This window comes from Neopsephotus bourkii, unplaced genomic scaffold (assembly GCF_033783945.1).
Source record: "Neopsephotus bourkii isolate Nb327-2 ecotype Australia unplaced genomic scaffold, CSIRO-AGI_Nbou_v1 NB_30, whole genome shotgun sequence".
Classification (NCBI taxonomy): domain Eukaryota; kingdom Metazoa; phylum Chordata; class Aves; order Psittaciformes; family Psittacidae; genus Neopsephotus; species Neopsephotus bourkii.
Genome location: NW_026900547.1, coordinates 1,069,097 through 1,094,141, shown reverse-complemented (window position 1 = coordinate 1,094,141; position 25,045 = coordinate 1,069,097). Strand labels below are relative to the sequence as shown.

General features: G+C 38.2%; 1 protein-coding gene across 1 annotated transcript in view; it reads left to right on the top strand.

Moving 5' to 3' along the window:
- The first annotated feature begins 942 nt into the window (after window positions 1-942).
- The window catches only part of FBN2 (fibrillin 2), a 158,197-nt gene continuing 134,094 nt past the window's right edge, over window positions 943-25,045 (top strand). The window contains exons 1-5 of the mRNA XM_061378346.1: window positions 943-1,188; window positions 1,979-2,061; window positions 5,194-5,292; window positions 5,866-5,961; window positions 8,295-8,390. Of these exons, the coding sequence (XP_061234330.1) occupies window positions 977-1,188; window positions 1,979-2,061; window positions 5,194-5,292; window positions 5,866-5,961; window positions 8,295-8,390 (586 nt within the window). The 5' untranslated portion in view covers window positions 943-976. The remainder of the gene's footprint in view (window positions 1,189-1,978; window positions 2,062-5,193; window positions 5,293-5,865; window positions 5,962-8,294; window positions 8,391-25,045) is intronic.

Sequence of the window (25,045 nt, the reverse complement as noted above, 5' to 3'; positions counted from 1 at the left end):
CACCACCGCTTAGGGTTCCTGCCTGTGCGCTATGTTCCGGGCTCTGTGCCCAGCGGCGGGGTGGCTGCGGGATCCCGGCTCCGGCCTTGCGAGCTCAACCCCCAGGCTTCTCCCTGCCAGGCCAGACCAGGTGCTTTTCCATGGACGGGGTTTTGCTTGTTAAGTCTCTCTGCAAAGGCTGCACGGTATGCATTTCGTGGTACCGCTCTCACAGGTTTGGGAGGGGAGGGCAGGGTGCGCCTGAGGAAACCGCAGAATTGCCTTTTAAGGCCAGCTCTACCTGTTCCGCTCTCTCTCCCTATCCTCCGCGCCCTTCTGCTCCCCGGCAGCCACCCCTCTCTCTACCCGACCCCTTCCGCAAAACTACATGTGTGACTCCAGCCCCGCACCCCACGGCTCGGCCCGGCCCCGCTCCGCTCCGCTCCGTTCAGCTCCGCTCTGCCGCCAGCGGCGGCGGCAAACCCCACCCCCAGATCCCTCCCCACGGTCCCTCCCGCCGGTTGCGGACCGCCCGCCGGCTAATAAAAGCAACCGCAGGAAACTGAGCGGGTCTTTTCTCTCTCAGTCCTTCTCGGCACGTTCTTCTCGTTATTGTTAATTGCTATATTGCTTTTATTTGAAATTCAGCTTGGTCCTATTGGATTCCTTTTATTGGAGGAGGGAGAAAAGAAAATCCCAATCAACTCAACTTCTTTTTCTTTCCTTCTCTTTTTTCCCCTCTCTTTGGAGAAAGAGGAGAGGAGGAGGAGGAGGAGGGGGGGGGGGGAGGTATGCAACGCGGACCCCACCGTTGGTATCACCGTATCGCTCTGACGGCCGCTGCATCAGGGCAGGCTGGGGAGGAGAGAAGAAGTTGTTCCAGCGGCTGAAGCCTTTTCCCGGCGAGCCGTGACACCGTGTCCTTCGACGGTGGTGCGGGACAGGCATATCCCCTCCGGCCCTCGCCCGCCTCCTTCGCTGTCCCCAGCGCCGCAGGATGGAGAGAAGGCTGTGGCTGTGGGTGCAGGCCTGCGTCTTGTTGCTGGGCTGCCTGATGCTCTGGACGCAGGGCGCAGCCGGGCAGCAGCAGCAGCAGCTGCCGCCGATGCGCCTGGGCGGCACCCACCCCAACGCCGCGTACCGGGAGGATGGAGCTGGCAGCGCCGCCGGCCGGGTCCGCCGGCGAGGACAGCAGGATGTGCTCCGTGGGTAGGGACGCGCTCCGTCTCCGCCTTCCTTAGTCTGAGCCCCCTTCCCCGCTGCTGCCAGCCTCAGCAGGCTGCTCCCGGCTTCAAACACAGGCTCCTGGTCTTCGTTTCTGCCCTGAGTGCATCTTACCTTCCGGCCCCTTTACGTGGCTGGGGAGAGTTGTGATTAGGTGAACTTGAAATTTTGTCCTCAGCAATGAAATATGGTCTTTTAATTAGTGCGATCTTATTAAAAGCAGATGTGTGAGGCTACATCACAAGTAGAAGTACCACATCGGGACTTTAGTCAGGAGTGTTAGAGTATTAAGGTACTTTGACACTCTTCTTTGCCTTTTATTGAGAAAGCAGTCAAAATCTGTTTTTTATAGTGTTTTGGGGAGTTCTTGGTAATTGCATTAGATTGTTAGTCTTTATGACCCGTCATCCCTTCTATCTTGTGTCAGTTAGTAGCCAACTTTTTATAGCCAATTGTATATGAATGCAGAACCAAACTCCCTTGCATATCCTAAATAGTTCCAGCAGGGATGAGCCAACTGCTGTTTACCAGTCTGCCTCTCCTCTGCATGCTGACCAGTTCAACTAGTACATTCTGTACATGGCTTAGAACTTCTTGAGATGGAGGAATACTTTATTCCTTTGAAGGGGAATTTTTGCAGACATCTTTGCTATGCATCCTTTTGCTTGTTTATTTCATGCAGCTGGTTTCTTCCCTTGTGTGCGAATAAAACTGTGGATTCTATTTACACCCATTTAAATTTTTGTATATATGTTTTTATTTGTTTGTGTAACAGGCCAAATGTGTGTGGCTCTAGATTCCGATCGTACTGTTGCCCTGGATGGAAAACGCTCCCAGGAGGAAATCAGTGCATTGTCCGTAAGTGTCTTACTTCAAGTTTCTACTGCCTTAGGGGTAGTAATAAAAATAAATGTTCTCCTGTGAGTTATTGCTTCATTCTGTATGAGAGAAGAGAATTTGTTCTGTCTTTAGCCTTATCTAAAAAAAAAAAAAAAAAAAAAAAGGTGGATTTATATGCCTGTGTTTCTTTTAATTGAAAGCTTAGACAATTACTGCATTTTAATTGGTGACTTGTTAGGAGACATGTTTGCTCTTGTTTTGGTTGGGGTCTTTTTTGTGTGTGTATGTGGTTTTTTTTGTGCTTTTTTTTAATTTGGTTTTTTTTTTTAAGAATACGACAATGAAGGGAAAAGGTAAAAAAAACCTCAAACCCACAAACCTTTCATAAATCAAATAATCAACTATATTAATAGAAAAAAAAAGTAAAATCAGAAGGTCTTGATGTAAACCAAATCAGATCTGAAGTTTTGTGAAACATCTGTGCTATGCTTGGAATTACTATTAATTTTTTTTTTACATCTGGGTTGCTTATTCTCTTGCCTGTTATTGTTGTGTTTTAATAGCTAAGAATCATGTAGATTCGAATTACTGCCTGGTCATAATAGGTAATTTTTCTGATAGATGTGGCTGTTGACATGGCCTAGTGGAAAAAAAATAAAACCTATTTAATACTCTCATTAGGGAATGCTGTCCACCGAAAAATCAGACAGATAATTAAGTTGGATTTCCTGTGTGTCAGATTAGAGCTGGTATTAGACACATGCTTCTGAATTTTAGTGCAAGTTTTCCCATCCATCCTAGCATGTCACCATCTCTTTTTCTAATAAGAATGCTCAAATTCAGAACATATTGCCCTTTATGTATGCAATGAAGGTCTTTATAATACTCCATCGAACAAACTACAAACATCTGGGACTAAACTAGGGAAAGACTGGTTGTTAAGATCTACCAAACTTAATGGTGACATTTGGTCTCTTACCTTGTGATTCAGTACTAACAGCCTATCTATTACATGGATAAATTTGCTAGTAGTTCTTATAATTGTGCCTTATGTCACTGATTTTCATCTAAGTTTGCCCTAGCATTTCCTAGCAAAGTTTAACTGAGTCATTCAGAGGAAGGTGCTGGTAGCAATACCGTTGTGGAAGAAGAGGAGCTCCTAGGATGTTCACATCACATTTCTAATCTCTTACAATATTGTCTACTTAAATGTAAACCTAAGTTTTAAAAATTAATTTAGGCTACCTAATACACTTTTGACAGGATTTTCAATTTCACCTGGGTATCTAGCTCAGATGAAATTATGGTGATGATTTAAATGCCTTCAGAAATCCTTATACATTATCCTTAACAGTGACTCTCAGTGCATTGTAAAGACCTCTGTTTCATATCTCTTCACATCCAGAATAACCTTTGATCACTATTAGTTTACGTACACAAAGGACATCTTTTGCTTCCTGTTTACTTACTGGATCTTAATTGCAGCTCTCTAGTATTTTGAGGGGTGATACTTTTCTATTTGTTTTTTTGGTGAAGGTTTTGAAGCACAGATTTCTGTGCTCATGTAAAACGTTCATTGAGATGATGGTACCCCTAGCTAGAGCTGTTTAGCTAGACAGAGTTTCTTGTGCAGGATGACAGACAAGCTAGCAAACTTCTTACTGGACATGCATTGATTATAATTACTGCAGATTTTAACTGCTGATTTTAAAGTATAATTTCATGATGAAAGATCTATGAGATAGTTGTATTTCAACAGGAAAGTACTCTGACCTTACAGTGTTTCCAGTTGATAGTGTGATGATGGTCATTAGCAGTCTGTGACATATTTATGATTAAAAGTAATCTTTTATCTGAAAACCAAAGGTCTGGGTAGGTTTACTTTTTTGTTTGTTAAAATAAACTGTACTGATAAAAGCATACTTAGAACATGCTTTCAGCTCTAAGGCTTTCAGCTGATAAAACATTATTCTCTAGCAGATAATAAACCAAGAAAATGGTCTAAATGTAGACCTTGTTAATCAGGAGATTGAGCTATGTTGTGTAAAGATGGACCGAACCGTGGTAGAAAGAGCCCTGTTTCCCTGTGTTTGTACAGTGTTCTAAATCCAGTTTCTGACTTCTAAGCCAGCTAATGAAGAAAGTATTTCACATCAGACAGTGGTATGTCTCTAATTGCAACCAAATAGTGAAATCCCACAAATACTTTCTCCTTTCATGGCTTCACACTTATGGTATAGCTGTTGAGGAATTTAACAGTAAATGTAGATGAGGCACTCTGCTTCTGTTCGATAGCTGAAAAGTGGTGTCAGTGGATCACTAATATGGCTTTGTCTACTCCTCTCTTGTAAATAAAATGTGGCCCTTACTGGAGTATGTCAAGGAGGATACGAGTTTACTAAAACTGATCTGGTCATGTTCGGCATTGGAACAGAGCTGCTGATTTGGTGGAGAAAGCATGTACTTTGCACTGTGGCCATATTTGAATTCTGTAATGGGGAAGCAAGAAAATAGATAGCTTCCTTATAGGAGCTGGGTTTCATTTATGCATGTTTTTCTAAGCCAGCAGTGGAGCACAAGCATTCTGGAATGGTCTTACCTCTGCAATTTTTTTAATGTATATGACCATGTGGATTTTTTCTTTCAATCTAATATATATAGACAGGGTTTTTAAGTAGTCAGCATGATCTTGGCAAAAGATCTACTGAAGGTATTTGTTACTTTTGTACTCCTTCAGTGAAGATATGCTTTCAGATTATTTGATACTCTCAAAGCCGCAAAGTTATTTACAAAGAAACTGATTCTTGTTTAGCTTTGTGCTTTAGAAGCTGTATCTTGCACCACATATGTGGTTTTTAAGGACCTCCTGTGCCATACTTGGCTCTAAATGTTTCAGTCTCTCTTTTGGTGTGTTTGCTAATTCAGCAGATTATTTTGATGTATTCATTTAGATTTCCTTTAGAATCTGGATTTGGCCTATAACTCCTGGCTGACTATAACTGCCTCTGTCGTTCATTTGTCCAGTGGCGCTTCCTTGGCTGGTGAGGCAGAAAGGAAGGCACCACTCTGATTTATCAAATCTTTTATTATATTTTTTCCTGTAGTTGGGCACTAGGGTTACTGTTAACCACTTTTTGTCTTCTTCCTCAGCAATTTGTAAAAACAGCTGCGGTGATGGATTTTGTTCCCGTCCTAACATGTGCACCTGTGCAAGTGGACAAATATCACCTACCTGTGGATCAAAATCTAGTAAGGACTAGTTATATTGATTTTCATTAGAGATTTCATTATAATTAATTCTCTTTGAGCATCAACTGAAAAATAACTACTGTGTAAATTCTTTAAAAATAACCTGTCATTATTGCATACACTCATGTAACTTACACTTTGGTGTATCTCTAGGTTTTTTTTATAAAGTTTGATATACCATGGGTGCGTGTTTACTCTGTGTGACAAATTGGAAACAAATGTGTTTAAAGGCATAAGCTGGTTTAAATATAAATGTGTGTAGTGTTTTCATTAAATGCATTTTTTCTAAGAAACTAAGATTGTACAGCCAAGATAGTGAAATATTCGAAGATGCTAAATATATTCATGGAAAACTTAAAAAACTTCATGGTTGTTTTTAAAATAATGTCTGACTAATATCTACAGCTTCGACCTCTTTGGTTACAAGAATAGCTCAGTGTACACTTATATTCACAACATATATTATACAAAGCTCATGTCTACTTTCAGACATCTCTGCTCTTACCCACATTTGCTTCCCAACGTGGTATTTTTGCCTAACACTGATATCTCTCTGCCTGGGTTCCACTGCAGTACAACAGTGCAGCATCAGGTGCATGAACGGGGGTACATGCACGGATGACCGGTGCCAGTGCCAGGAAGGCTACATTGGAACTTACTGTGGGCAGCGTAAGTAATTGCTCTGTTGCATCTAAACGTAAATCCACAAAAGTCCTGCAAGTTAACCTTCTTATTTTAGGATGAGTAGGAAGATAATAAAAGCCAATATGCTGAAATATAATGAAATGTCTGTGAGAAATTTAATGCTGTTTTGAGGTAGAGAGTTTAGCTGAAAGTCAGTTCATGCATTTGTATTCTCTAAAATTCAAACTAGAAATCAAATTCATCAAATAGTTTTGAAAAATCCATAGGGAACAATGGCAATATAAATTCCAGTCTCCTTTCCTTACCAGACAACCACTATTTTTTCATTCTGTATGGTGAAGTTTCTCCATTTTGTAAGAGCAGTCAAGCTACTAGGTTGAAGCATGGTTTTCTGTGTGACTAAATAAAGATACCTTTTCGGTTTTGCAGACAAGCTAAAAAGTCAATTATTTGCACAGCTCTACCTATCGCATTATAGTGTTTACAAGCCATACAAATTTAGCAAACAATGGAAGTCACTGAAGGCTGCAAGGATGAAGAGAAGCTCAAAGTGTTTTCTGAGGCCAGCTGGCTACTAATTAGCTGAGAAATTAGTTGCTTAAGTAAGTCCGAAGGAGCTAGAGACAAATAAAAGGCATCTCTGCAAAGAGCAGGCTGAATATTGTAAAAAAAAACCAAAAAAACAAAAAACAAAAAAAAACACAACCTTTTTTCCTCAGCCATTTTAACAAATGCTGAAGAGCAGTCTTGTGCTTGCTTTATTTCTACCTCAATAAAATTCTCTAAAATCTTGGGTAATAATTGTAATCCTAAAACGTGACCCTAGAGCTTCTGGCTCCTTTCTGTTAATTTTAAAGTGTTGTATCAAAACCTGAATGGTCTCAGAGAGAGCATATTTCCGATGAATAAAGGAAAAGAGGATTGGATTTTCAAACAGCAATTCTAAAGCAATCCAGAAAATCTGGACAAAAAATCCAGAAGATCTGAAAATAATCTGGAGATTGGCCTCAGTGTATAGGACTGTTAAAATTTCAAGGAAGATTGAGTATTTGTCTTTTAAATGCAATTTCGAATGAATGTCTAAAAAATGTAAATATATCTTTGTTTTGTTTTAATAAGATATCATGTATTAAATATACCGAAGTTAATTGTCTCACTACATTGTTATTGTCCATTAATTCATTAATTTAACACCTGCAGAGAAGTATCTTCATTTTACGCATAAGGTATGCATTCTCAGTAAAAAGTAATTCAGTTCTGTAGTTCTCAATAAGAAAGACTTTATCACATTTCCACATGCCAGTATATTTTATGGTCCCCATTGTGATATAGGAGGCAGTTTCCAGAAATACATACCTTCTCTAGGTTGCTGAGTTTTTTCTGTGCTGGATACTCAAATATGTTACGAATTCCACCTTCAGACTGGGGGCTTCTGTGTAGGAAAGCAACCTAGAGTTTTAGACTAAAATCTCTTTTCTGTTGCTCAGAGACACTTCAGAACAGTGGGGCTCTCCTTTTAAGGTGAAATGCTTTGTTTTGGAGCATCTGCTAACCTGAAAAAAAGGATGTATGTCCTGGAAAACAGACATAGTTAAAACACTGCTTCAGTGGTATTTTGAGCCACACTGAAGAACTGTCTTCATTTCAAATTGAGAAGATTTCAGTGCTTTGGCAGGAGGCTTTCTTCTTGATTCGCACTATTAATAAATAGCGTGAGTGGGTGTTCTGAAGTCCCACAGCCGTAAAGTACCTTCTCCATCTGTATATACTGTGGATTTATACTCCCCCCAAAATGTTTTATTCCTTGTTGGGATGTTCTAGGAAACACAGTTTCTGAAGACACGTAAAGATTAATTAAAGCAGTAATTCTTTTCTCTTGCTCTAAACTTGACTTCTGCCAGTAGTATCAACTTTGAGAGCTGATTTATCTGTCTCTCAGACTCCCCAAGCCCCCTTCATGAAAAGTTTGTTGCTGTTATGATGACATAGCATAACCCAATATGCTCAAACTCCCTCAGAATAGTTTTTATCTGCTAATTTTGCTGATGGATTGTAAGTTCTTATAATTAGTGAATAGAGCTGCAGAACTGTCTAAAAATATACTTAAGTTAAACATCTGCTAAGAATCTGTGCTGAAAATAATTGAACAGCTGCTTGCAATTAGCGTTATACAGGTACTTACAGAATTTGACTTGGATAATCATTATTGTTGGTGATGATGAGTAGGAAGGAGATGAGTTTGATCATCAGGTCCAGAAAGACTTAAGGCAGTTGATAGGAAAAATACTATTTTTGAATATTGCATAAGGTAGTCTTAGAAATAAGTTTTAAAACTATCTTATTTTTGCTAATTAAAGCTGTCTGTGAAAATGGCTGCCAGAATGGAGGACGGTGTGTTGGACCTAATCGCTGTGCGTGTGTCTACGGATTTACTGGCCCTCAGTGTGAAAGAGGTAAATAAGAAAGGAAATTATGACCAGCTATATACAACAATACAGTATGTACAAATTTTATGCTGTGTATTTGCTGGCTGAGACAGTAATCTTGCAGTAAAACATTTATTATTTGTAATTTTAGAAAGTATCTTCCTTTTTAGTCTGGCAGCCGAACTTCAGGTTGGTAAGTAGAAAGCTGTCACAATTGGTAGGAATTTGAGCTAATTTAGGCTCTTATTTTATTCATATAACAGTTAAAAGAAGAGCTATTGCTCTCAGCGATGTGAAATAATATTACAGGAAAATTGCTGATGGTATAACTAATTGTGTAAGTGTAACTAATTTAAGGATTGTTTTTCTGTATAACGCCTCTTTTATAAGAGGAACTTGGGAAGTTACTTGCTCTGGTTAGTTCTCTTCAGTGGGAGAAATTCAGAGATGGAGTAAAAAAAAAACTAATTACTGTAATACTAAGATCAGTTCCTAAAACTATTCTTAAACATCTTAGATATGGCTTAGCTTATAGCATTTCCATCAGTGGGGGACTAAACTAAATTTTTATTCTAAAATTTTAAGGAGAAATCCCTCAGCCTTCTTTTATGGGCTTAGAGATACTGACAAAGTCAGTTCTAATGATGCTGACAAAAACTCTTTTTGCATTACACTAGGTGATTAGCACACCAATGATTAAGGCAATTTGTCCATATCTAGTGATTTAGAATGAACCTGCTTCCATTCTCATGAATCTTTGTTCCTTGCTTTTAATAACTCAAAGAATTTTTTGAAAATAGGATTATGGAAATATGGTAATGTAGAGCTGTTCTCCATTAGATATAATTGTAGAATGTATTCTGTGTACAACCCAAATTACGATCTGTTTAGAATGGATATTTCATGAATGGAGGATTGCTTGTCAAACCAATAATGTTGTACATCCTTTAACATGAAGTTTTCAGTAATAATCAAAGATGACGATGAAGAGTTTAGCAGCAATATTATTCTTTTGTCCGAGTTGGTATGTTTATGAATACATGTTCTCATCAAAAATGGTACCGAAGAACTGAACAACCGTAGTGCGAGTGCTGAATACTAGTCTGCATTTTTATCTTACTCGTTTAAAATATTAGAAAGATTATCAATACTAAAAAGGGGGATGGGATCATTTAGATGAATAGAAAGTCATGTTCTTGATTCACATTAGCAGTGGACAAGAAACCCACGTGGAGCAAAAGTAGGCTTCATAGTTTGGCAAAATAATTAAAATCAGAAGGGGCCTTCACAGGCCATCTAGTCCAATACGTGTTCAAAGGAGGTCTAATCTGACTAGACCAGTTTTTGAACTGTCCCGTCAGTTTTTGAACACCTTTAAGGATGGAGATTCCACAAAATCTCTGGACAATTTGATCCAGTATTTGACTACCAAAAGAGTAAAAAAAAAAAAAAAAAAATCATCCCATTTTTGCATGTTCTAGTTCGTATTTATTGCCTCTTTTCTGATTGCTGTGAGCCTCCAAGAGTCTGGCTTCAATTTCTCTCCACCCCCTGAACAGGTAGTTACACAGTATCACAGTATCACAGTATGTTAGAGATTGGAAGGGACCTCAAAAGATCATCTAGTCCAATCCCCCTGCCGGAGCAGGAACACCTAGATAAGGTTACACAGGAACGTGTCCAGGCGGGTCTTGAATGTCTCCAGAGAAGGAGATTCCACAACCTCCCTGGGCAGCCTGTTCCAGTGTTCCGTCACCCTCACTGAGAAGAAGTTTCTTCTCAGGTTTAAGTGGAACCTCTTGTGTTCCAATTTGTACCCATTTCCCCTTGTCCTTTCATTGTTTGCCACTGAGAAGAGCCTGGCTCCATCCTCGTGACACTCCCCCTTTATATATTTATATACACTAATAAGGTCACCCCTCAATCTCCTCTTCTCCAAACTATAGAGACCCAGCTCCCTCAGTCTTTCCTCATAAGGGAGATGCTCCACTCCCTTAATCATCTTAGTTGCCCTGCGCTGGACTCTCTCCAGCAGGTCCCTGTCCTTCTTAAACTGAGGGGCCCAGAACTGGACACAATATTCCAGATGAGGTCTCACCAGGGCAGAGTAGAGGGGAAGGAGAACCTCTCTTGACCTACTAACCACCCCCCTTCTAATACACCCCAGGATGCCATTGGCCTTCTTGGCCACAAGGGCACAGTGTCGGCTCATGGTCACCCTGTCGTCCACCAGGACCCCCAGGTCCCTCTCCCCTACACTGCTCTCTAACAGGTCGTTCCCCAGCCTATACTGGAACCTGGGGTTGTTCCTGCCCAGATGCAGGACTCTACACTTTCCCTTGTTATATTTCATCAAGTTATTCCCCGCCCAACCCTCCAGCCTGTCCAGGTCTCTCTGGATGGCAGCACAGCCTTCTGGCGTGTCGGCCACCCCTCCCAGCTTAGTGTCATCAGCAAACTTGCTGATAGTACACTCAATACCCTCATCTAAATCGTTGATGAATATATTAAATAATACTGGTCCCAGAACCGACCCTTGAGGCCCTCCACTAGTTACAGGCCTCCAAGTAGACTCCGCCCCATAGACTACAACTCTCTGGCTTCTCTCCTTCAGCCAGTTCACAGTCCACCTCACTACCTGATCATCCAGACCACACTTCCTCAATTTAGCCGCAAGGATGCTGTGGGAGACCGTGTCAAACGCTTTGCTGAAGTCAAGGTAGACCACATCCTCCGCTCTGCCATCATCCATCCACCCTGTTATTTCCTCATAAAAGGCTACGAGATTGGTCAAGCATGACCAATTACAGTTACAGGCAGCAATAAAATCCCCTTGAAAACTTGTCTTCTTAAGGCTGAATGAACTCAGGTCCCTCAAACTCTCCATGCAGGACAAGTTCTCCAGCTCCCTGAACCATGTGATGTCTCTCCCCCAGACTTTCTTCAGTATCTCCATTTTTTTCTTGTACTGGGTGTCCAAAACTGGATACAATACTCTGATGCAGTCTTAGAAGTGCCAAATGGAGGTGAAGAGTCACTTCCTGGATTGAATGCTGTGCTCATCCTAATACAGCCCATGCAGCTGGCCACCTTTGGTGCAAGGGTATACTGCTGCTTCCTGTTCAGATTATCTACTGGGACTCCCCTGATCCCTTTCTTGGAGCTGCTTTGCAAGCAGTTATCCTCCAACCTATGTTGTTCCATTAGATTGTTCCATCCCAGTTGTGAGACTTCCTTTGCTTTTTCTGAAGTTTGAGATAACTATCCACCCACTTTTTCTAAGCTGTCATGGATCACTGAGTAGAAGTCCTGCCCTCCGGCATTTTGACTGTGCTCAGTTTGGTGTCATCTGCAGTCCTGCTGAGAGCGTGGTCTTGCAGCATCATCCAGGTTGTTAATGAAGATGTTAAATTGTTACTTGTCCGGATACTCATCCCTGAGGGACTGACTGCACTAGTTTCTGGACCTGTCTGAACTTTGCTGATTACAACTCTTGTAGCCAGTAGTCCAGCCAGTTTTCCAGTAACCTTATCTATTCTTACTTACTTGGCCTTTTTCTCACTGATCACAATATCTCTAAGGGAGAGCCGCGCTCAAGTCAAGCAGCATCCACTGCCCTTTCCTTGTCCTTGGCACCAGTGACCTCATGGGTGAAAGCAGTGATGACATTTGCTTTTGATAAGCCCATGCTGGCTGCTTCCAAACACCTTTGTGTAATTCATGTATGTAGAAATGGCTTCGGAAGGGAATCCTGTGGAATCCTTTGTTTCAAATAAAATTCTGAAGTGTTCAAAGCAGAATATAACTCATAAAAACATTTTTACATTTGTTGACTGTGAAATGGAAATAATTTCCAGGTACGTTAAGGCAATAACTAAACCAAACACTGAAAAAGCAGCAGTTGCTATTTGTTCTTCCAGGCTGCTTTTATACCCACTAGATGTCACAAGCAACAGAAGAATGTAAAGGGCGAATTTGTTTCTTTTGTCTCTAATAGCTTGTTGCTTACATTCTTAAAATCAGGCTTATGGACTTCTGTTCACTGCTGTTTAGATTTTTGCTGTTGGATGTTTCACCCAGCACAATCTCTGTAGTTGTTCCTTATGAAGCAAGTGCAAGGACTCAGATCTTTTATATTTTGGTTTGTGGGGAATTAGGAAGCATTATTCTGTTAAAAACTCTGTTAATATTTACAGCCTTTTTTTGGAAAGAGGTCTTTATAGAAAGTACACCTTCCTTCTAGCTGAAGCAACAGATTACCAAGTGTGTCAGTTTAGGATGGATATTAAAGCTACATTATATAATTATTTGAAAATTGAGTCATTATAATTAAAAATTTACATTTCTGTACTTGAAATTGGAGGTAGTAAGCCAACTTTGCTTCTGTCACTGTCACATTAATATAACAATTGAATATATATTATTCTGTTTATAATATAATATGCTTTTACAACAGTGGGCAGGGTTAAATAAAATTTCACCTAGTCTTTTATCTTGGTGTTGCATTTCTCATATTTAAAAAAAGAAGTTGCTACTACTAGTTTATTGTACTGTTATTCCATTAAAGAAAGATTACTCCTGTAGTATACCTTGGTAGTGACTATAGGAAATCTCTATTATAGGAACTGTTAATGTTAACTTCTTTTATAATTTACATGAGCTGGAATACACTAAAAATACAAAAGATATCTTAAATGCCTATTCTGATCAATAGTGATTTGTAATTTATGCTTTTAACCTAATAAATTTATGCTTTCCAAAAAAATGCAAAAGAAAATTATTTCTTCATTAATTCATTGCAATAGTTGCCTGCAATAGTTGCCTATAATTGTTTACAGTAAGAAATGCCTCCCTAGTTTAATTGTAAATTCAGTTTAGCAACAGTTCATAACTCTTTGAGTAAAATTTTAAAAGTTTACGTTTATGCGAACTTCCTTTGCAAATCACAACAGAGCTATGAGGAATTTTGTTTTGTTAGTTTTTTACATTGTTATGCTTTAAACGCATACTTTTTGTTGTAATGTAAATTAAGTTCTTTAACTTAGGTATTTTCTTCCTAATATAGAACATATGTAGCTTTCCTTCAGATTGGCCTCTTAGCCTCAGCTATATGATAAAACATGACTGATTGTTCAGCTATCTGGGCTCTGAGCAGACTAATTTCCGGGCTGGAGACAGGAGGCTGAGCAGTAACTAATGACTGGCATGATTACAGTATTTAGCTTGATACTTGCTGCTGGGTTAACAAGAGAGCAGGACTTGTTTGGGAGCTCATGATTTACTTTTTCTGATATATACAATGAACTTTTATATTTCCTGTCAAAGACTGTTCTTTTGGTCAGCTTCTTGTCTTTGATATGTAAACACACAAGATCCCAGCATTTGATTTTGTCTCCTTTATTGTGGACTTTTTGCTGCTGTTGTTGGCTTTTTTCCTTAAAGAAAAAAATAGATGTTGAAATTTTGCTGTTGAATTTTTCCCAGTAAAAAATAATTTGGGAAAAAGAAATTGGGGAAACAGATTAAGAGGTCTCATCCTCAGATTTATACAGAAGTGTGTTGTTTTGTTTTTTTTTTTTTCTAGCATGACCACTTCCTTTGCTTTCTCAAGACTGTCTGATTAAATGAGATTTGTATTTCGGCTCATGCCCCGGTATTTTTTTAACTGATTTTCTGTGGAGGTATAAAGCCATGGAAAGCCAATGATCTTTTCCTTCTTCTTTGTCATGGGTTAAAGGGAGGAAGAGGCAGTGGGAAAAGAGAATCCTGTCACTGATCTAAATTTGCCTTCATTCCATGTAGAAGGAGAAAGAGTAGTGTTCATTTACTCTGTACGTAAGTGACTTGGATGTAAAACGGTTTGGACTGAGTAGAAATGCATAGCTTGGGAATAATATCCTTTTGAAGAAGGGAGAGTATTTCAGATAAAGCTATCAAGATTGGGCTGGTGAGAAGAGAGGGAAAATGGAGAAGTATGATAACTGAGCATAGCATGAGAAGCTACGGGGAGCGGGGAGCTTTCAGGTTGTTCCCAGGAAAATTGCTACTAATGTATCTTAGTCCAATTTATTTGTTGCACCTGGTATTCCCAGTGCAAGTGTCTGGACGCTTTCTCTGACTGAATTTTGGAAATTCTGGCTATCAAAGGAGACAAGAGTTCATCCCTCATGACAGATGAAGTAAATCAGTGATTGCAGCTAATGCCCCACTACAGGTTCTTACTGAGTTAATAGGGAAGACTGCATAGATGCAGCCAGATAGTCAGTGGAAGGTCTGTTCTCTGCAAGGCAGTAGTTCCTGTGACAGTTCTGCAATGCCTACAAGAACTTGGTCCATGCATTTGAGAGTTCTAGGAAGGACAGCAACAGACAGTGAAGTCTCTGTGGTGTTGAAGAAGAGGGCGTTGCAGAGGATAGTGAAAAGGGTTTGAGGCAGAGGGTGTAACTGAAGTAGAGGCTCATCTTGTGGGGTAGGAATGTATGCATCTAATGTTGTATTTGAGATGAGTTACCTTCATCTGACCCTTTCTGACAGCAAAATAAACAGTGAAGTTCTTATACATAAGGACAACAGAAAAAAGGGAGGAAGGGGAGATGAAAAAAAGAAAAATAAAACAAACAATATTTTCTTTTCAAGCTGGGAAGTGGGTGAAGAATCCAATCAACAGCATAGAGAAAAATGTAGCAGAAAGTAAAAAGCATCCTCAGTGAAAGTATACAGTAACAGGCAAAAGAAGAAAGAACAAAGAAAACAGAAGCAAAGCTGTATGATAAAACTGATTTGCACTTAAAAGTTTAAGATATTTTTGGATAATTTTTATGACTAAATTTAAGCTTATGGAGGAAACTGACCCAAGTTTCTGTAGGACTCAATGCTTCTCAAATACATTTTTACTATAAAGAAAACATCCAGCTCATATTTAGTCTGTAGTGCTGCTGAAGGTGCTTATGTGTGCCTAAGTGACAGTGCTTAGGTGTAAATGAAGCAAAGAGGGAATTAAATTCTTTATGAAACTACACTTTCCTCTGAAAGGTATGCAAATGATCTTTTAACTTTGTGCAACTTTTCCGTGTCTGTTGATGGTAATATTATCGTGAGAAGAAGCAGTGAAAACTTTTTTTGGGATATATTCAGATCCTGTATGTGTATCAGATCTTACCCCTGTAATCTCATAAAGCTGCAGAACTTCTTGGCATGCAAGCTGCAGCAGGTTATGTTCAAGAGGTTTCCTGTCTGCCAGCCATGGCATACTGTTGCATGAGAGGTTATAAAAAGACTTGTACTTTTTCTCAAGTTGCTTGGTTTATTTTCACTGTCCCACAACAACTGTAAACTTTGTTCAGGTGTTTAGCAGCAAAAAACATGCTTTTGATCAATAAGCTCTTCTTGTTTGTAGGAGTTGTGAGAATATAACTTCATGTTGTTGGGTTTTGCTTTATAGTGGCTACTACTAGCCTGAACTGAAATAGAGGTTCTTTATGTAGCATGTGTGTGTGTATGCATAAGTGGGTCCCTGCTCTGAAGAGCTAACCAGACAAAAGAAGTATTATTACACTATTCCCTGCCCCCAGCACAGGCTGTGGCACATGAGCTTGCTGCATTTTGAAGGCTGGGCAGGGAAGCTTCAACAGACTTAGCCATCAACCGGATAATCCTGGGTTTCAGTCTGAGGTTTTAACTATGGGAGTCATCCTGCCTATTTTATCAGGTTGTGTAAAACTGTTAAAATTTGCATGCTGTAGGAGTGAGTATAAATGAAAGTGCAGGGCATTTTAGTAGAAGGTGGGAAGAAAGGAAAACAATGAGATTAAATAAAAAATACTTACTAAATACTGCTTTCAGATTACCAACCAGCATTCTTTTCTTCTTGCCTAAGGGCAGTGTGTCATGGTGTCTTTTACATTTTCTTATTTTTTTTTCATGTGTAGGAAGTGGAATACTTACCTGATGAGCAGCAGTTTAATGAATTTTAGGTCTACTTTTGGCCACTGGGAAGTGGCGCATGTGATATTGAGATCTTTTGCAAGTTTGTAAAGGAGCCATTCAAAGCCTGTTGAGTTAAGAAAAGAAAATCAGTTCAATATAGCATATTCTTAAGTACATGTTCCAGTTCAAAAGGGGTGTTGGATACTGCTGACATAAACACAAGAAATCCATCATCAACTTGAAGTCTAATTAACTAAACCCAATTAATTTTAATCAATTTAACTAAGAAATTGTTAGTGGTAGTTTAAGGCTTTAGAAAATGTGGGTATTTCTAAAATTTTTAACTTTCATTATGCTTTATACTTAATTTTCTAAATTTTCTGTTAAAAAATGTTTGTCAGCTTTTTCCACACATAGTGGAAAGTCGATTATAAGAAAAGTGTCAGAGTGGTGGTGATATTTTTTTAAAAAGCTTCAGTTTAAAATGAAAAAGCATACCTTTAATTCCTCTAGAAAATAGTAAGAGGTAACAATTGCAAATATCTGCAGCAATAAAAGGTAAAATTTTATCTGATGGGTAAGTACTTTACTCAGGAAAATAGGTCAAATTGTCTTTGCTAGAAAAACCTGGTATTACCATTGTTTGAGACTAAAGGTGTCATCAGATATTTATAATACATACAGTTAAGTGCAGTTCCTGTTGAGTGAACTCTTCCTTCTACAGGTTTAGAGCTTCAGGTACTTGTATACATCAGTCTTTGACAGATTACAGTGGTTCTGAAGGGCAAATTCAGAAAGCTGCTTTCATGGTCTTGGGTATCAATAACTAATAAGATTACAGTACTCTCATGCCACGTTACCTGCTTTTTCCATCCATCATTATCTCCAGTGATTAGGTTTTCAGGCTGACCTTCCTCATCTTTCACAAGCTGATAAATGACTGTCTTAAACATTAAAAACTCCTCAAGATGTCTACAGAGAATATTTTTTTGTTTCTGATTTTTGCAGGTATCTGAAAATTTATCTGTGTAAAAGATTTAACCTTTGGAAATAAAAAAAAAAGAAAAAGGGATATGAGTGAGCTGAACATGCTCTTGGCAATAGTGATAAAGTATAACTAAAAGTTTAGGACCCCTTTCCTGTTTCCTCCTTTTCCTTTCTTTGTATATTTCGGGATGTGATGATTGTTGTTCTCTCCCTCTAGCCCATTTTCCTCTTGTTTCATTATTATAGTAAGTCTGTTACTAAGTATCTAGCAATGGGTGCATCAAACAAGTCACTTTATGCTAGACAGCTAGTAATATATAGCAGTTACTTGCAAGTTACTTTTATAACTCTCACAGTGAGTGCAGTACCTGTTGTCTTTGAATGTGAAAGACCAAAGCTGGTTATGCTGTTTTGGAGAGAAATTATACAATCATTTTGGTAAGAGCTAAAGACCATGTCAGGGATCAAAGTGCCATTGTACTAATTAACTGGTTCAGAGTTCTGGTGGCCTGTTATTACAAATGAGAAGAGGGAAAGATTGCTAAGTATGGGCCTTCACAGGAAGCCAACAGTAGTAGGGAATTGTACCTTGTAAAAGGAACATGGTGTGAATGGAGAATCAGTTCCTTCCTTTTCTTTTTTGGAGAAAGCAGACCTTGAAGGAAGCAAATTGCTACGCGTATCCTTAGTTCTGAGTTACTTCTGAACAGCACAATTTATCAGTAGGAGCCTCTGCCAACCTCCCAGTTTCAAAGGCCTTGAGAAACTGTCTTGAGGATTGTAGAGCAGTTACAGTTTGAAAAAAACAAAACAATGGCACCCCCCCCAACCCAAAACCAAAATAAACACCACCAGCTGAACCCCAAAATTTGAATAACACTGTTTCTATCCAATAACAGAAAAAAAAAAAAAAAAGATAAAAATCCTTCAGTGAAGAAGCCTTGATACTTTTAAATGTAGCTGTTTTGGAAGCATTGAAATATTCAACACCTTTATGTTTTTACAGTCATATGACAGATAAATATTAAAGTGTTATAGATGTAGGATTGTTGCATTTTGTGTTAGAAATAAAAGCAGAAATTTTATGCCTTTAGGTCTACAAAAGGAAGATGAAAACACAGATCTGAATAAACTCTTCAAAGGACCTAAGAATTTTCACCAGAGTAAAATGGAGCTCTCCTGCAACTCAGGCACAGGGAAAGCTTCTCTGCATCAAGTCAGGGTTTAGAAGGGGAGCACTGTAGCTATCCTGCTCTAAACTGTGAAATGAAAGAAAGAAGTAACAGAGTTGTTTATACTTAGGGCAAATAGATGTATTTTCTTCATATATGTATTTTTTAAAATCTGTATTTGAAAATTAGTGTTTTCTGTTACCTAGAAGAGGAAAAAAGTTCAGGAAAGCATAAAATACTGGGGTTTATGTGTCAAGTAGGACTTAGGCTTGGTTACATTCTGCATCTAGAGATTGTTCTCTGGAAAGTAAAACGAGGGTCTCATAATATGGAGTAATGGGCCAAAGTCATGTGCGGGGAATGGGTTGCAGAGGAGAGGGAAGATGATGTGTTGGGAAAATTCTGTCTCTTTCCTTCCTCAGTAAAAATGTTACTCTTTCAGATGCATTAGAATATTACTTTTTTTTTTGTTGTTGTTGTTCTTTTGTGATGGTTTGAGTCTACAGTATAGTTACAACTTTTTAAGGTCTAGTAATGGTAGAAGAAAATGGTGATATTTTCAGGGAAATATTACCTTAGAAACTGTTCTGCAAATACCTGCGTTTGACCTTCTTTTAAATGACTTATTGCAGACAAGATTTTTCATTATTTAATTGCTACCTCAAATTAGGCAACTAACAGCCAGGGATATGCAGAGTGTTCAAAACATGAAAAGCCCAAAAGAATAGCAAGGGAAAATTCAGTTGAAATAAAAACTAAAGCAGGAGTTGAAATATTCTTTCCGAAGCAACGAGCTGTTGAAAACAGTGGAAGGACAATAGTCAAGAGTGAAACTGAAGAGAATAAAAGCAGCATGGGTAAATGTTAAAATCTGCACCAGACAGGGATTGACAAAAAGCATTTTTTTGAGCCCCACGGAAAATGAAGACATTAGCGCTTAATGTCAATTCATAGCCAAGTTTCAACACATTGTCGGCTCTCAGTAGAGGAGCTATGCATATTGTAGCACTATCAGCACATTTGAGAAAGCTGTAGTAAGGTATTGGCTGGAAATCTTGATGTGCTGCTAAACTTGCTGAGGTGTTAAAGTCTGTGCAACAAGGACTTTGGATGAATTTCAGAAACAGAGGGAGGGATATCAGTAAAGTCAGCTCTTACTGATCTCAAATATAAAGTTAAAAAATAAGAGGTAATAGTAATAATCCTTATAAATGAAATATTACTAGAAGAGTAGTGGTATGGGTCTGACTGCTCATCTCTGAATCTTCTGCTGCTCTGTGTGCTCCATTAAGTGCACTTACCTCACAATATAGCTTTGGCCTTGTGACAGTCTTGCTATTTTATTATTCTTTTTAAGCTTCTTTGTGTGTGTGTTTTTTTTTTTTTTTCCTAGTGTGGTATGAAATATGTTTAATAAGAAACTATTGACTATTTAAGTGGCATTTTATTGGACAAGTCACTATTGTGAATACTGTGTCATCTTCTGATTCAAGAAAACATTTCTTGAGGATTGTATTTTGCTTGTGCAGCTTAGCATGCAAAGTTTTCCCATATGTGCACAGCTTTGTATTTTTTGTGAACTTTCATCTGATTTTCAAGTAAGGTGTGGCATATGTTATTTTTCTTAAAAAAAATGGATAATGACAAAAGATTTTCTCATTCCAGTCATCAGCTTAATGAACATGGTCATCTAGTCTTCATCAGGGTGAAGGAGGGATAGAAAATTTTGCAGTCTGACAACCATGTATGGTCTTTTCTCTGTCCAATTTCTTTTTCCAGGTGTGTTAATACCATTTAATGCAAGTACAGCATTACAGTAGCTAATGCTGCCTACCAAAAAAAGCTGTTACATCTGTCTCACGTTATCCTGATTCTTAACCTGCAAGAATCAAGTAAGATCAAATGTCCTGAATCTTGGAAGTGGTGAATAACATTTCTTTTACTGACTTTTGTAGGAGCTCCAGGTATTTCTTGGAAATCAGACTCTAATATCGCTAACAGGCTTGCAAAATACCTCAAATTCATTATGCTTTCAGTAAGTGCAACTCATCTATGAAAAATACGTTTGTAGCTGATGTCCAGATCGTCACACCTTAAAACTGTCAGATTAAGCTTCTCATTCAGGAATCTTTCTCATGTCTTTCTCTGTAGCAGTAAGCCTCTGGCTTCAGAGAAACAATTCCCAGCCATGCCTTAAAAACCACTTCTCCTTACTGTCACGATATCCAGCCCTGTAGCCTGCTTTATCCTCTCTGCTCTGCACTTTCTTCCTAATTATCCTCTCATACTGGGGTGAGAACCAGTAGCCTATTTCTGTCACCTTCCCTACACTTTCTGTTCGAGTGTGTATTTCCAGGGTGGGTATCCCTGGGTGCATTTCGTGGTGTTTCCCCAGTCCCTGGCTGTGTTACTTGAGAATCTGCAGTTTTCTTGTTAGGACTGACAATAAGTGACCTTCATGTGCAAGTTAAAATTTTGTTCTTCATCTGCTTGAGGACCTTGAGCTGTGTCTCCTTTTTGCATCTGAAACTCAAAACATTGTTTATATGCTGGATATAGAGAGGTTGTTCTTCTGATCTTTTCAGCCTCTGTGCCTTGTAGCATAAATGATGGGAAAAATATAAACAGAAAATCCTTGTTAAATTTTGATCCCATTTCAACTAGTTTAATTGATGGATTATGCTGTAATTTAACTTTTTGGATATTGTACTACAAGAAGCATGTACCAACCTCACACTTAGCAGTCTGATGCCCAAAACCTTTCATAGCTTCTGAATATTTGTAGAATGCGATCTTAATCTGCAATATTTACAGTGAATGGAAAGCTTAAGCAAGGCCTCCCAGCTAAACCAGAAACATCTGAAAAGAATAAAATGTAACAATGGAAGAAACATTTTCCAGTATAGAAATTGTATCATTTGAAACTGTAAGATGTTTTATTTCCAGAGAAATGGGTTTTTTTTGAAACCCTGGCTGGTTGAAGGTTGCAGATCAGCATCACAAAATTAAATCTCAGATGTTACAATTTAGGATCTAATGTTGCATTCATTAGGTAAAGAATTCATTTGATTATTTGACTAGCATTTCCACATGTGCTAATTTAGGTACATATGTGCAAAGATGTTCCCTCTCCAAGTTAGAGTTAAAGCTCATAATGCAAAGTTCTTTAGTGATAAAAATTTAGTTTCAACGTAGTTTTCATTCCTCTTGTGGTTTTGTAGAGCAAGAATAATGTTTCTGTTTTCAGCTCTCTTTTCAGACCCTTATATTTGCTTATTGTAAGTGAAGAGCTGTGCCACTTTGTTTAGACTTTTTTTAGACTCTGGACATGGTCAAGAGCTCTAAGGTTCCCCAATGCCATCAGAATCTTGCCAGAGGAAGAATTTTCACTGCTGTGAAGTGACTGATGTTCCTCCTGTATAACCCTTTGTCTTACCCATAGAAAAGGCATTTTTGATCAAGGCAGAAGGGGCTTTAGTAAGTGATGCCTGTGATTCCCAACAGTTGCTGGAGCAATCATTCTCACTTATAAACCAGAATAGGGAAGATGATTAATGTTGTTTTAACTTTCCGACACATCAGGCTCAAAAAGCCAACCAACATCATAAGCATAATAAAACTACCTTTTTATTTAATCATGACAAGATATCCTAGACACAGCTTGAGTGTGGCACGAGGAATAACTGGAGTTCTGTATTCTTTTCTGCCTAGGGGATCACCTTCACTTCATTTCTATTAGCATTTCTTAGACGATGGAAACTTCTATAATTTGATGAGTATATTTAAATAACTTTTCTATTGTTTTATATTGTAAGTACAGATCTTTAGTTAAGCAAAAATCTAAAAAAAAAAAGTGGGTTTTTTTGGGGGGGGGGGTTGGTTGGTTGTTTTTGTTTTTTTTTTAATTTTTGTTTTCAACTTGAGATGGTAGCTTTTAAAGTAGGGTAGTTTTCTTCTGCTGTAGCTGTATTTCAGTAGATTTCCTTTTTATTAATACCATTACATTCCAAAGGTGTAGTTTTACTGCCTCACAGTATTATGTTTTTACAATTACCTACTGTCTCTGTTGCCAGTCCTCTACAATGAACTGAACCAAAAGCACAGTTGTGATGCATGCTTATTTCTAAAATATAACACCGTAACAAGCAATATTATTTTTAATGCTTTCATACTTCATGGATTTCAGATTTTGTGGGTCCTTAAAAAATACAGCTGTGTGATGTTTTTCACTCTGTGTCTCATCACACTTTAAAAAGGTGCCCTGGGTTCAGCAGTAGCAGCACTAACCGTGTTAGTGTAGTAACAGCATTGCACCAGTTATTAAGAAGGAGAAAAATGACTGCTACTGCTGAACCCAGGATAGAAGGAAAAAAAAATATATAGGAAAATACATAGGATGTATTAGGTGGGGACTGCCTATAAAAGAGGTAAAAGAAACCTAAAACAGAAAGTTGTAGCAAATCCAGCTTTAGTGAAATGTAGTGGAAAGATTTCTATTCATTTCAGCTGGGTTAACTATGGCCTTCCAAGGAAGAGAGGAAAATTGCTTGAATACCCTTAAAAAGCTTTTGATTCTGCGCTGGATTCTAATAACATCTGAAAGTACAGTGGCATGTAGACACTGGTTAAGTACACTTATGGAGGTGCTTTTTGAAGGAAGGGATGGAGGGAAAGATCCCTTTCACTAGATTGGTTTACATAGTTAAACAAACCAGACAAACCCCGAGTCTTTCAGATGTGATAAGGGGACACAGATCCCAATTGGTCCTCCATTTTTTTCAACTGTTTACACTTTAATAAAAAAATCTTGCCTTTCTGTATATATTTTAGTATAAAACTATATATCTAAAATAAAAAGCAATAGTAGTGCAAATTCTTACAAGATGATTTTTTGGTCAAAGCAGTCGAGAAATCAACCCATCCCATCAGAAGAGGGTGAAACAAGAAAAGATGGAAATTTCCTGATAATGGAAGTGTTGTGAAGGATTAGTGTTTGTCACTTGAACTTTTTAGTTCTAAGGGTTTAACTGATACCTTGTATTCATAGAATCATAGAATAGTTAGGGTTGGAAAGGACCTTAAGATCATCTAGTTCCAACCCCCCTGCCATGGACAGGGATACCTCACACTAGACCATGTCAGTTTTAATGTTTAAAATCATGGCAAGAAATTTTGAACCATGCTACATTAATGAATTGTTAAATAGAAATTGCTTCATAGCAGAAAGGGTCATAGACAAAAAACCTAATCAAAAGAAAGCAAACATAGGCCTTTATTATTAGTAACAAAGGCAATGAAAATTTCAAATTACTTCATACTTCGAGTACACTTCAGAGGTTTATCCCTCTCCCCCTTTTCCCCTTCCCCCCTTTCCAGTCCCTCCCTTTTCTTTCTCCCTCTCCCCCCCACTCCAGTATTGGTAGCAGATTCCCAGTAATTTACATGTGTTTTGTCAATCTGGTATTGGAAAGATTGTCCTTCGGTAGAGAAATAGGAAGTGTAAATTAAAAACTCTTACATATTATCAGTAGTCTTAAGAATCATTAAACTGTTCAAGCTTGTGTGTTGTATTCATAGCATTAGTTAGGTAACTTCTCTGGGTGTTTCCAGCAGTTGTAGTTTTGATAGCTATATAATTGTTCCCAAATTTGAGTGTATATAATTATATATTATTATTATGATATGTTTAATTATATATTAAATTCTTACACAGGACTCTGAAAGCAAGCATAGTGAAGATACAGTAACCTAATGTACTGTTGACAAGGTTGTGTATGTGTAACTATATATGTTTATATATGCATATATATATGAAGATGATATTTTATATATTTTTAATGTAAGTAATACGAATGTATATGTGCATACTTTTATAGAAATAGTTACATATTTTATTTAACTGCTGTCGCGTAGAATGATCTAACTCTATTGTTAAATGGTTTTACTGGGGGTGTGTGTATGCATGTTCTATGTACACAAAGGTACCAAGTTAGAGCTGAGAGAGAATGACAAGAAGTCTTTGAATACTCCTTTGTCCTCTTCATAATATTGTACTGGGGCTTAATGGTTGAATGAGAAATATTGTTCAATAACACTTGAACAGTTCTTCTCATGTAAACTTGAGTTTGAAATGCAAGAAAGTTTTAAAATCTGTCGACAACACTATACTAATACTTCATTTGCTTAATCCTGACATAATATCAATTATATTGAAATGTGTGTGCAAATCCTGGAATGCTGTTTTTGAGAAAAAGCTGCTTTTGCTGTTCCAACAAGAGGATAATGAGAATGTGCTTATAATGGACATGACAGCAGTACTGGTGGAAACCGGAATTTCGCTCAAAGTTACAAAGCCTGCATAGGCGGCTGCACTGAACATGCTTTTTTCTTCTTTCATTGAGAACTGCCCGCTACTTCCTTTTTTGTTGCCACGTGTATATTAAGTTTCCTAATCAATGATGGGGATTGTGTGATGGAAAGTATTGCATTGTAGGAGCTGGTCAGAAACGGTCATGTGGGACCAGTAGAACAGTAGTAAAAACTCAACCAAAAAATGAAAGCTGTCAGCTGTTTAAAAATTGTGCAAGCCTTCATGAT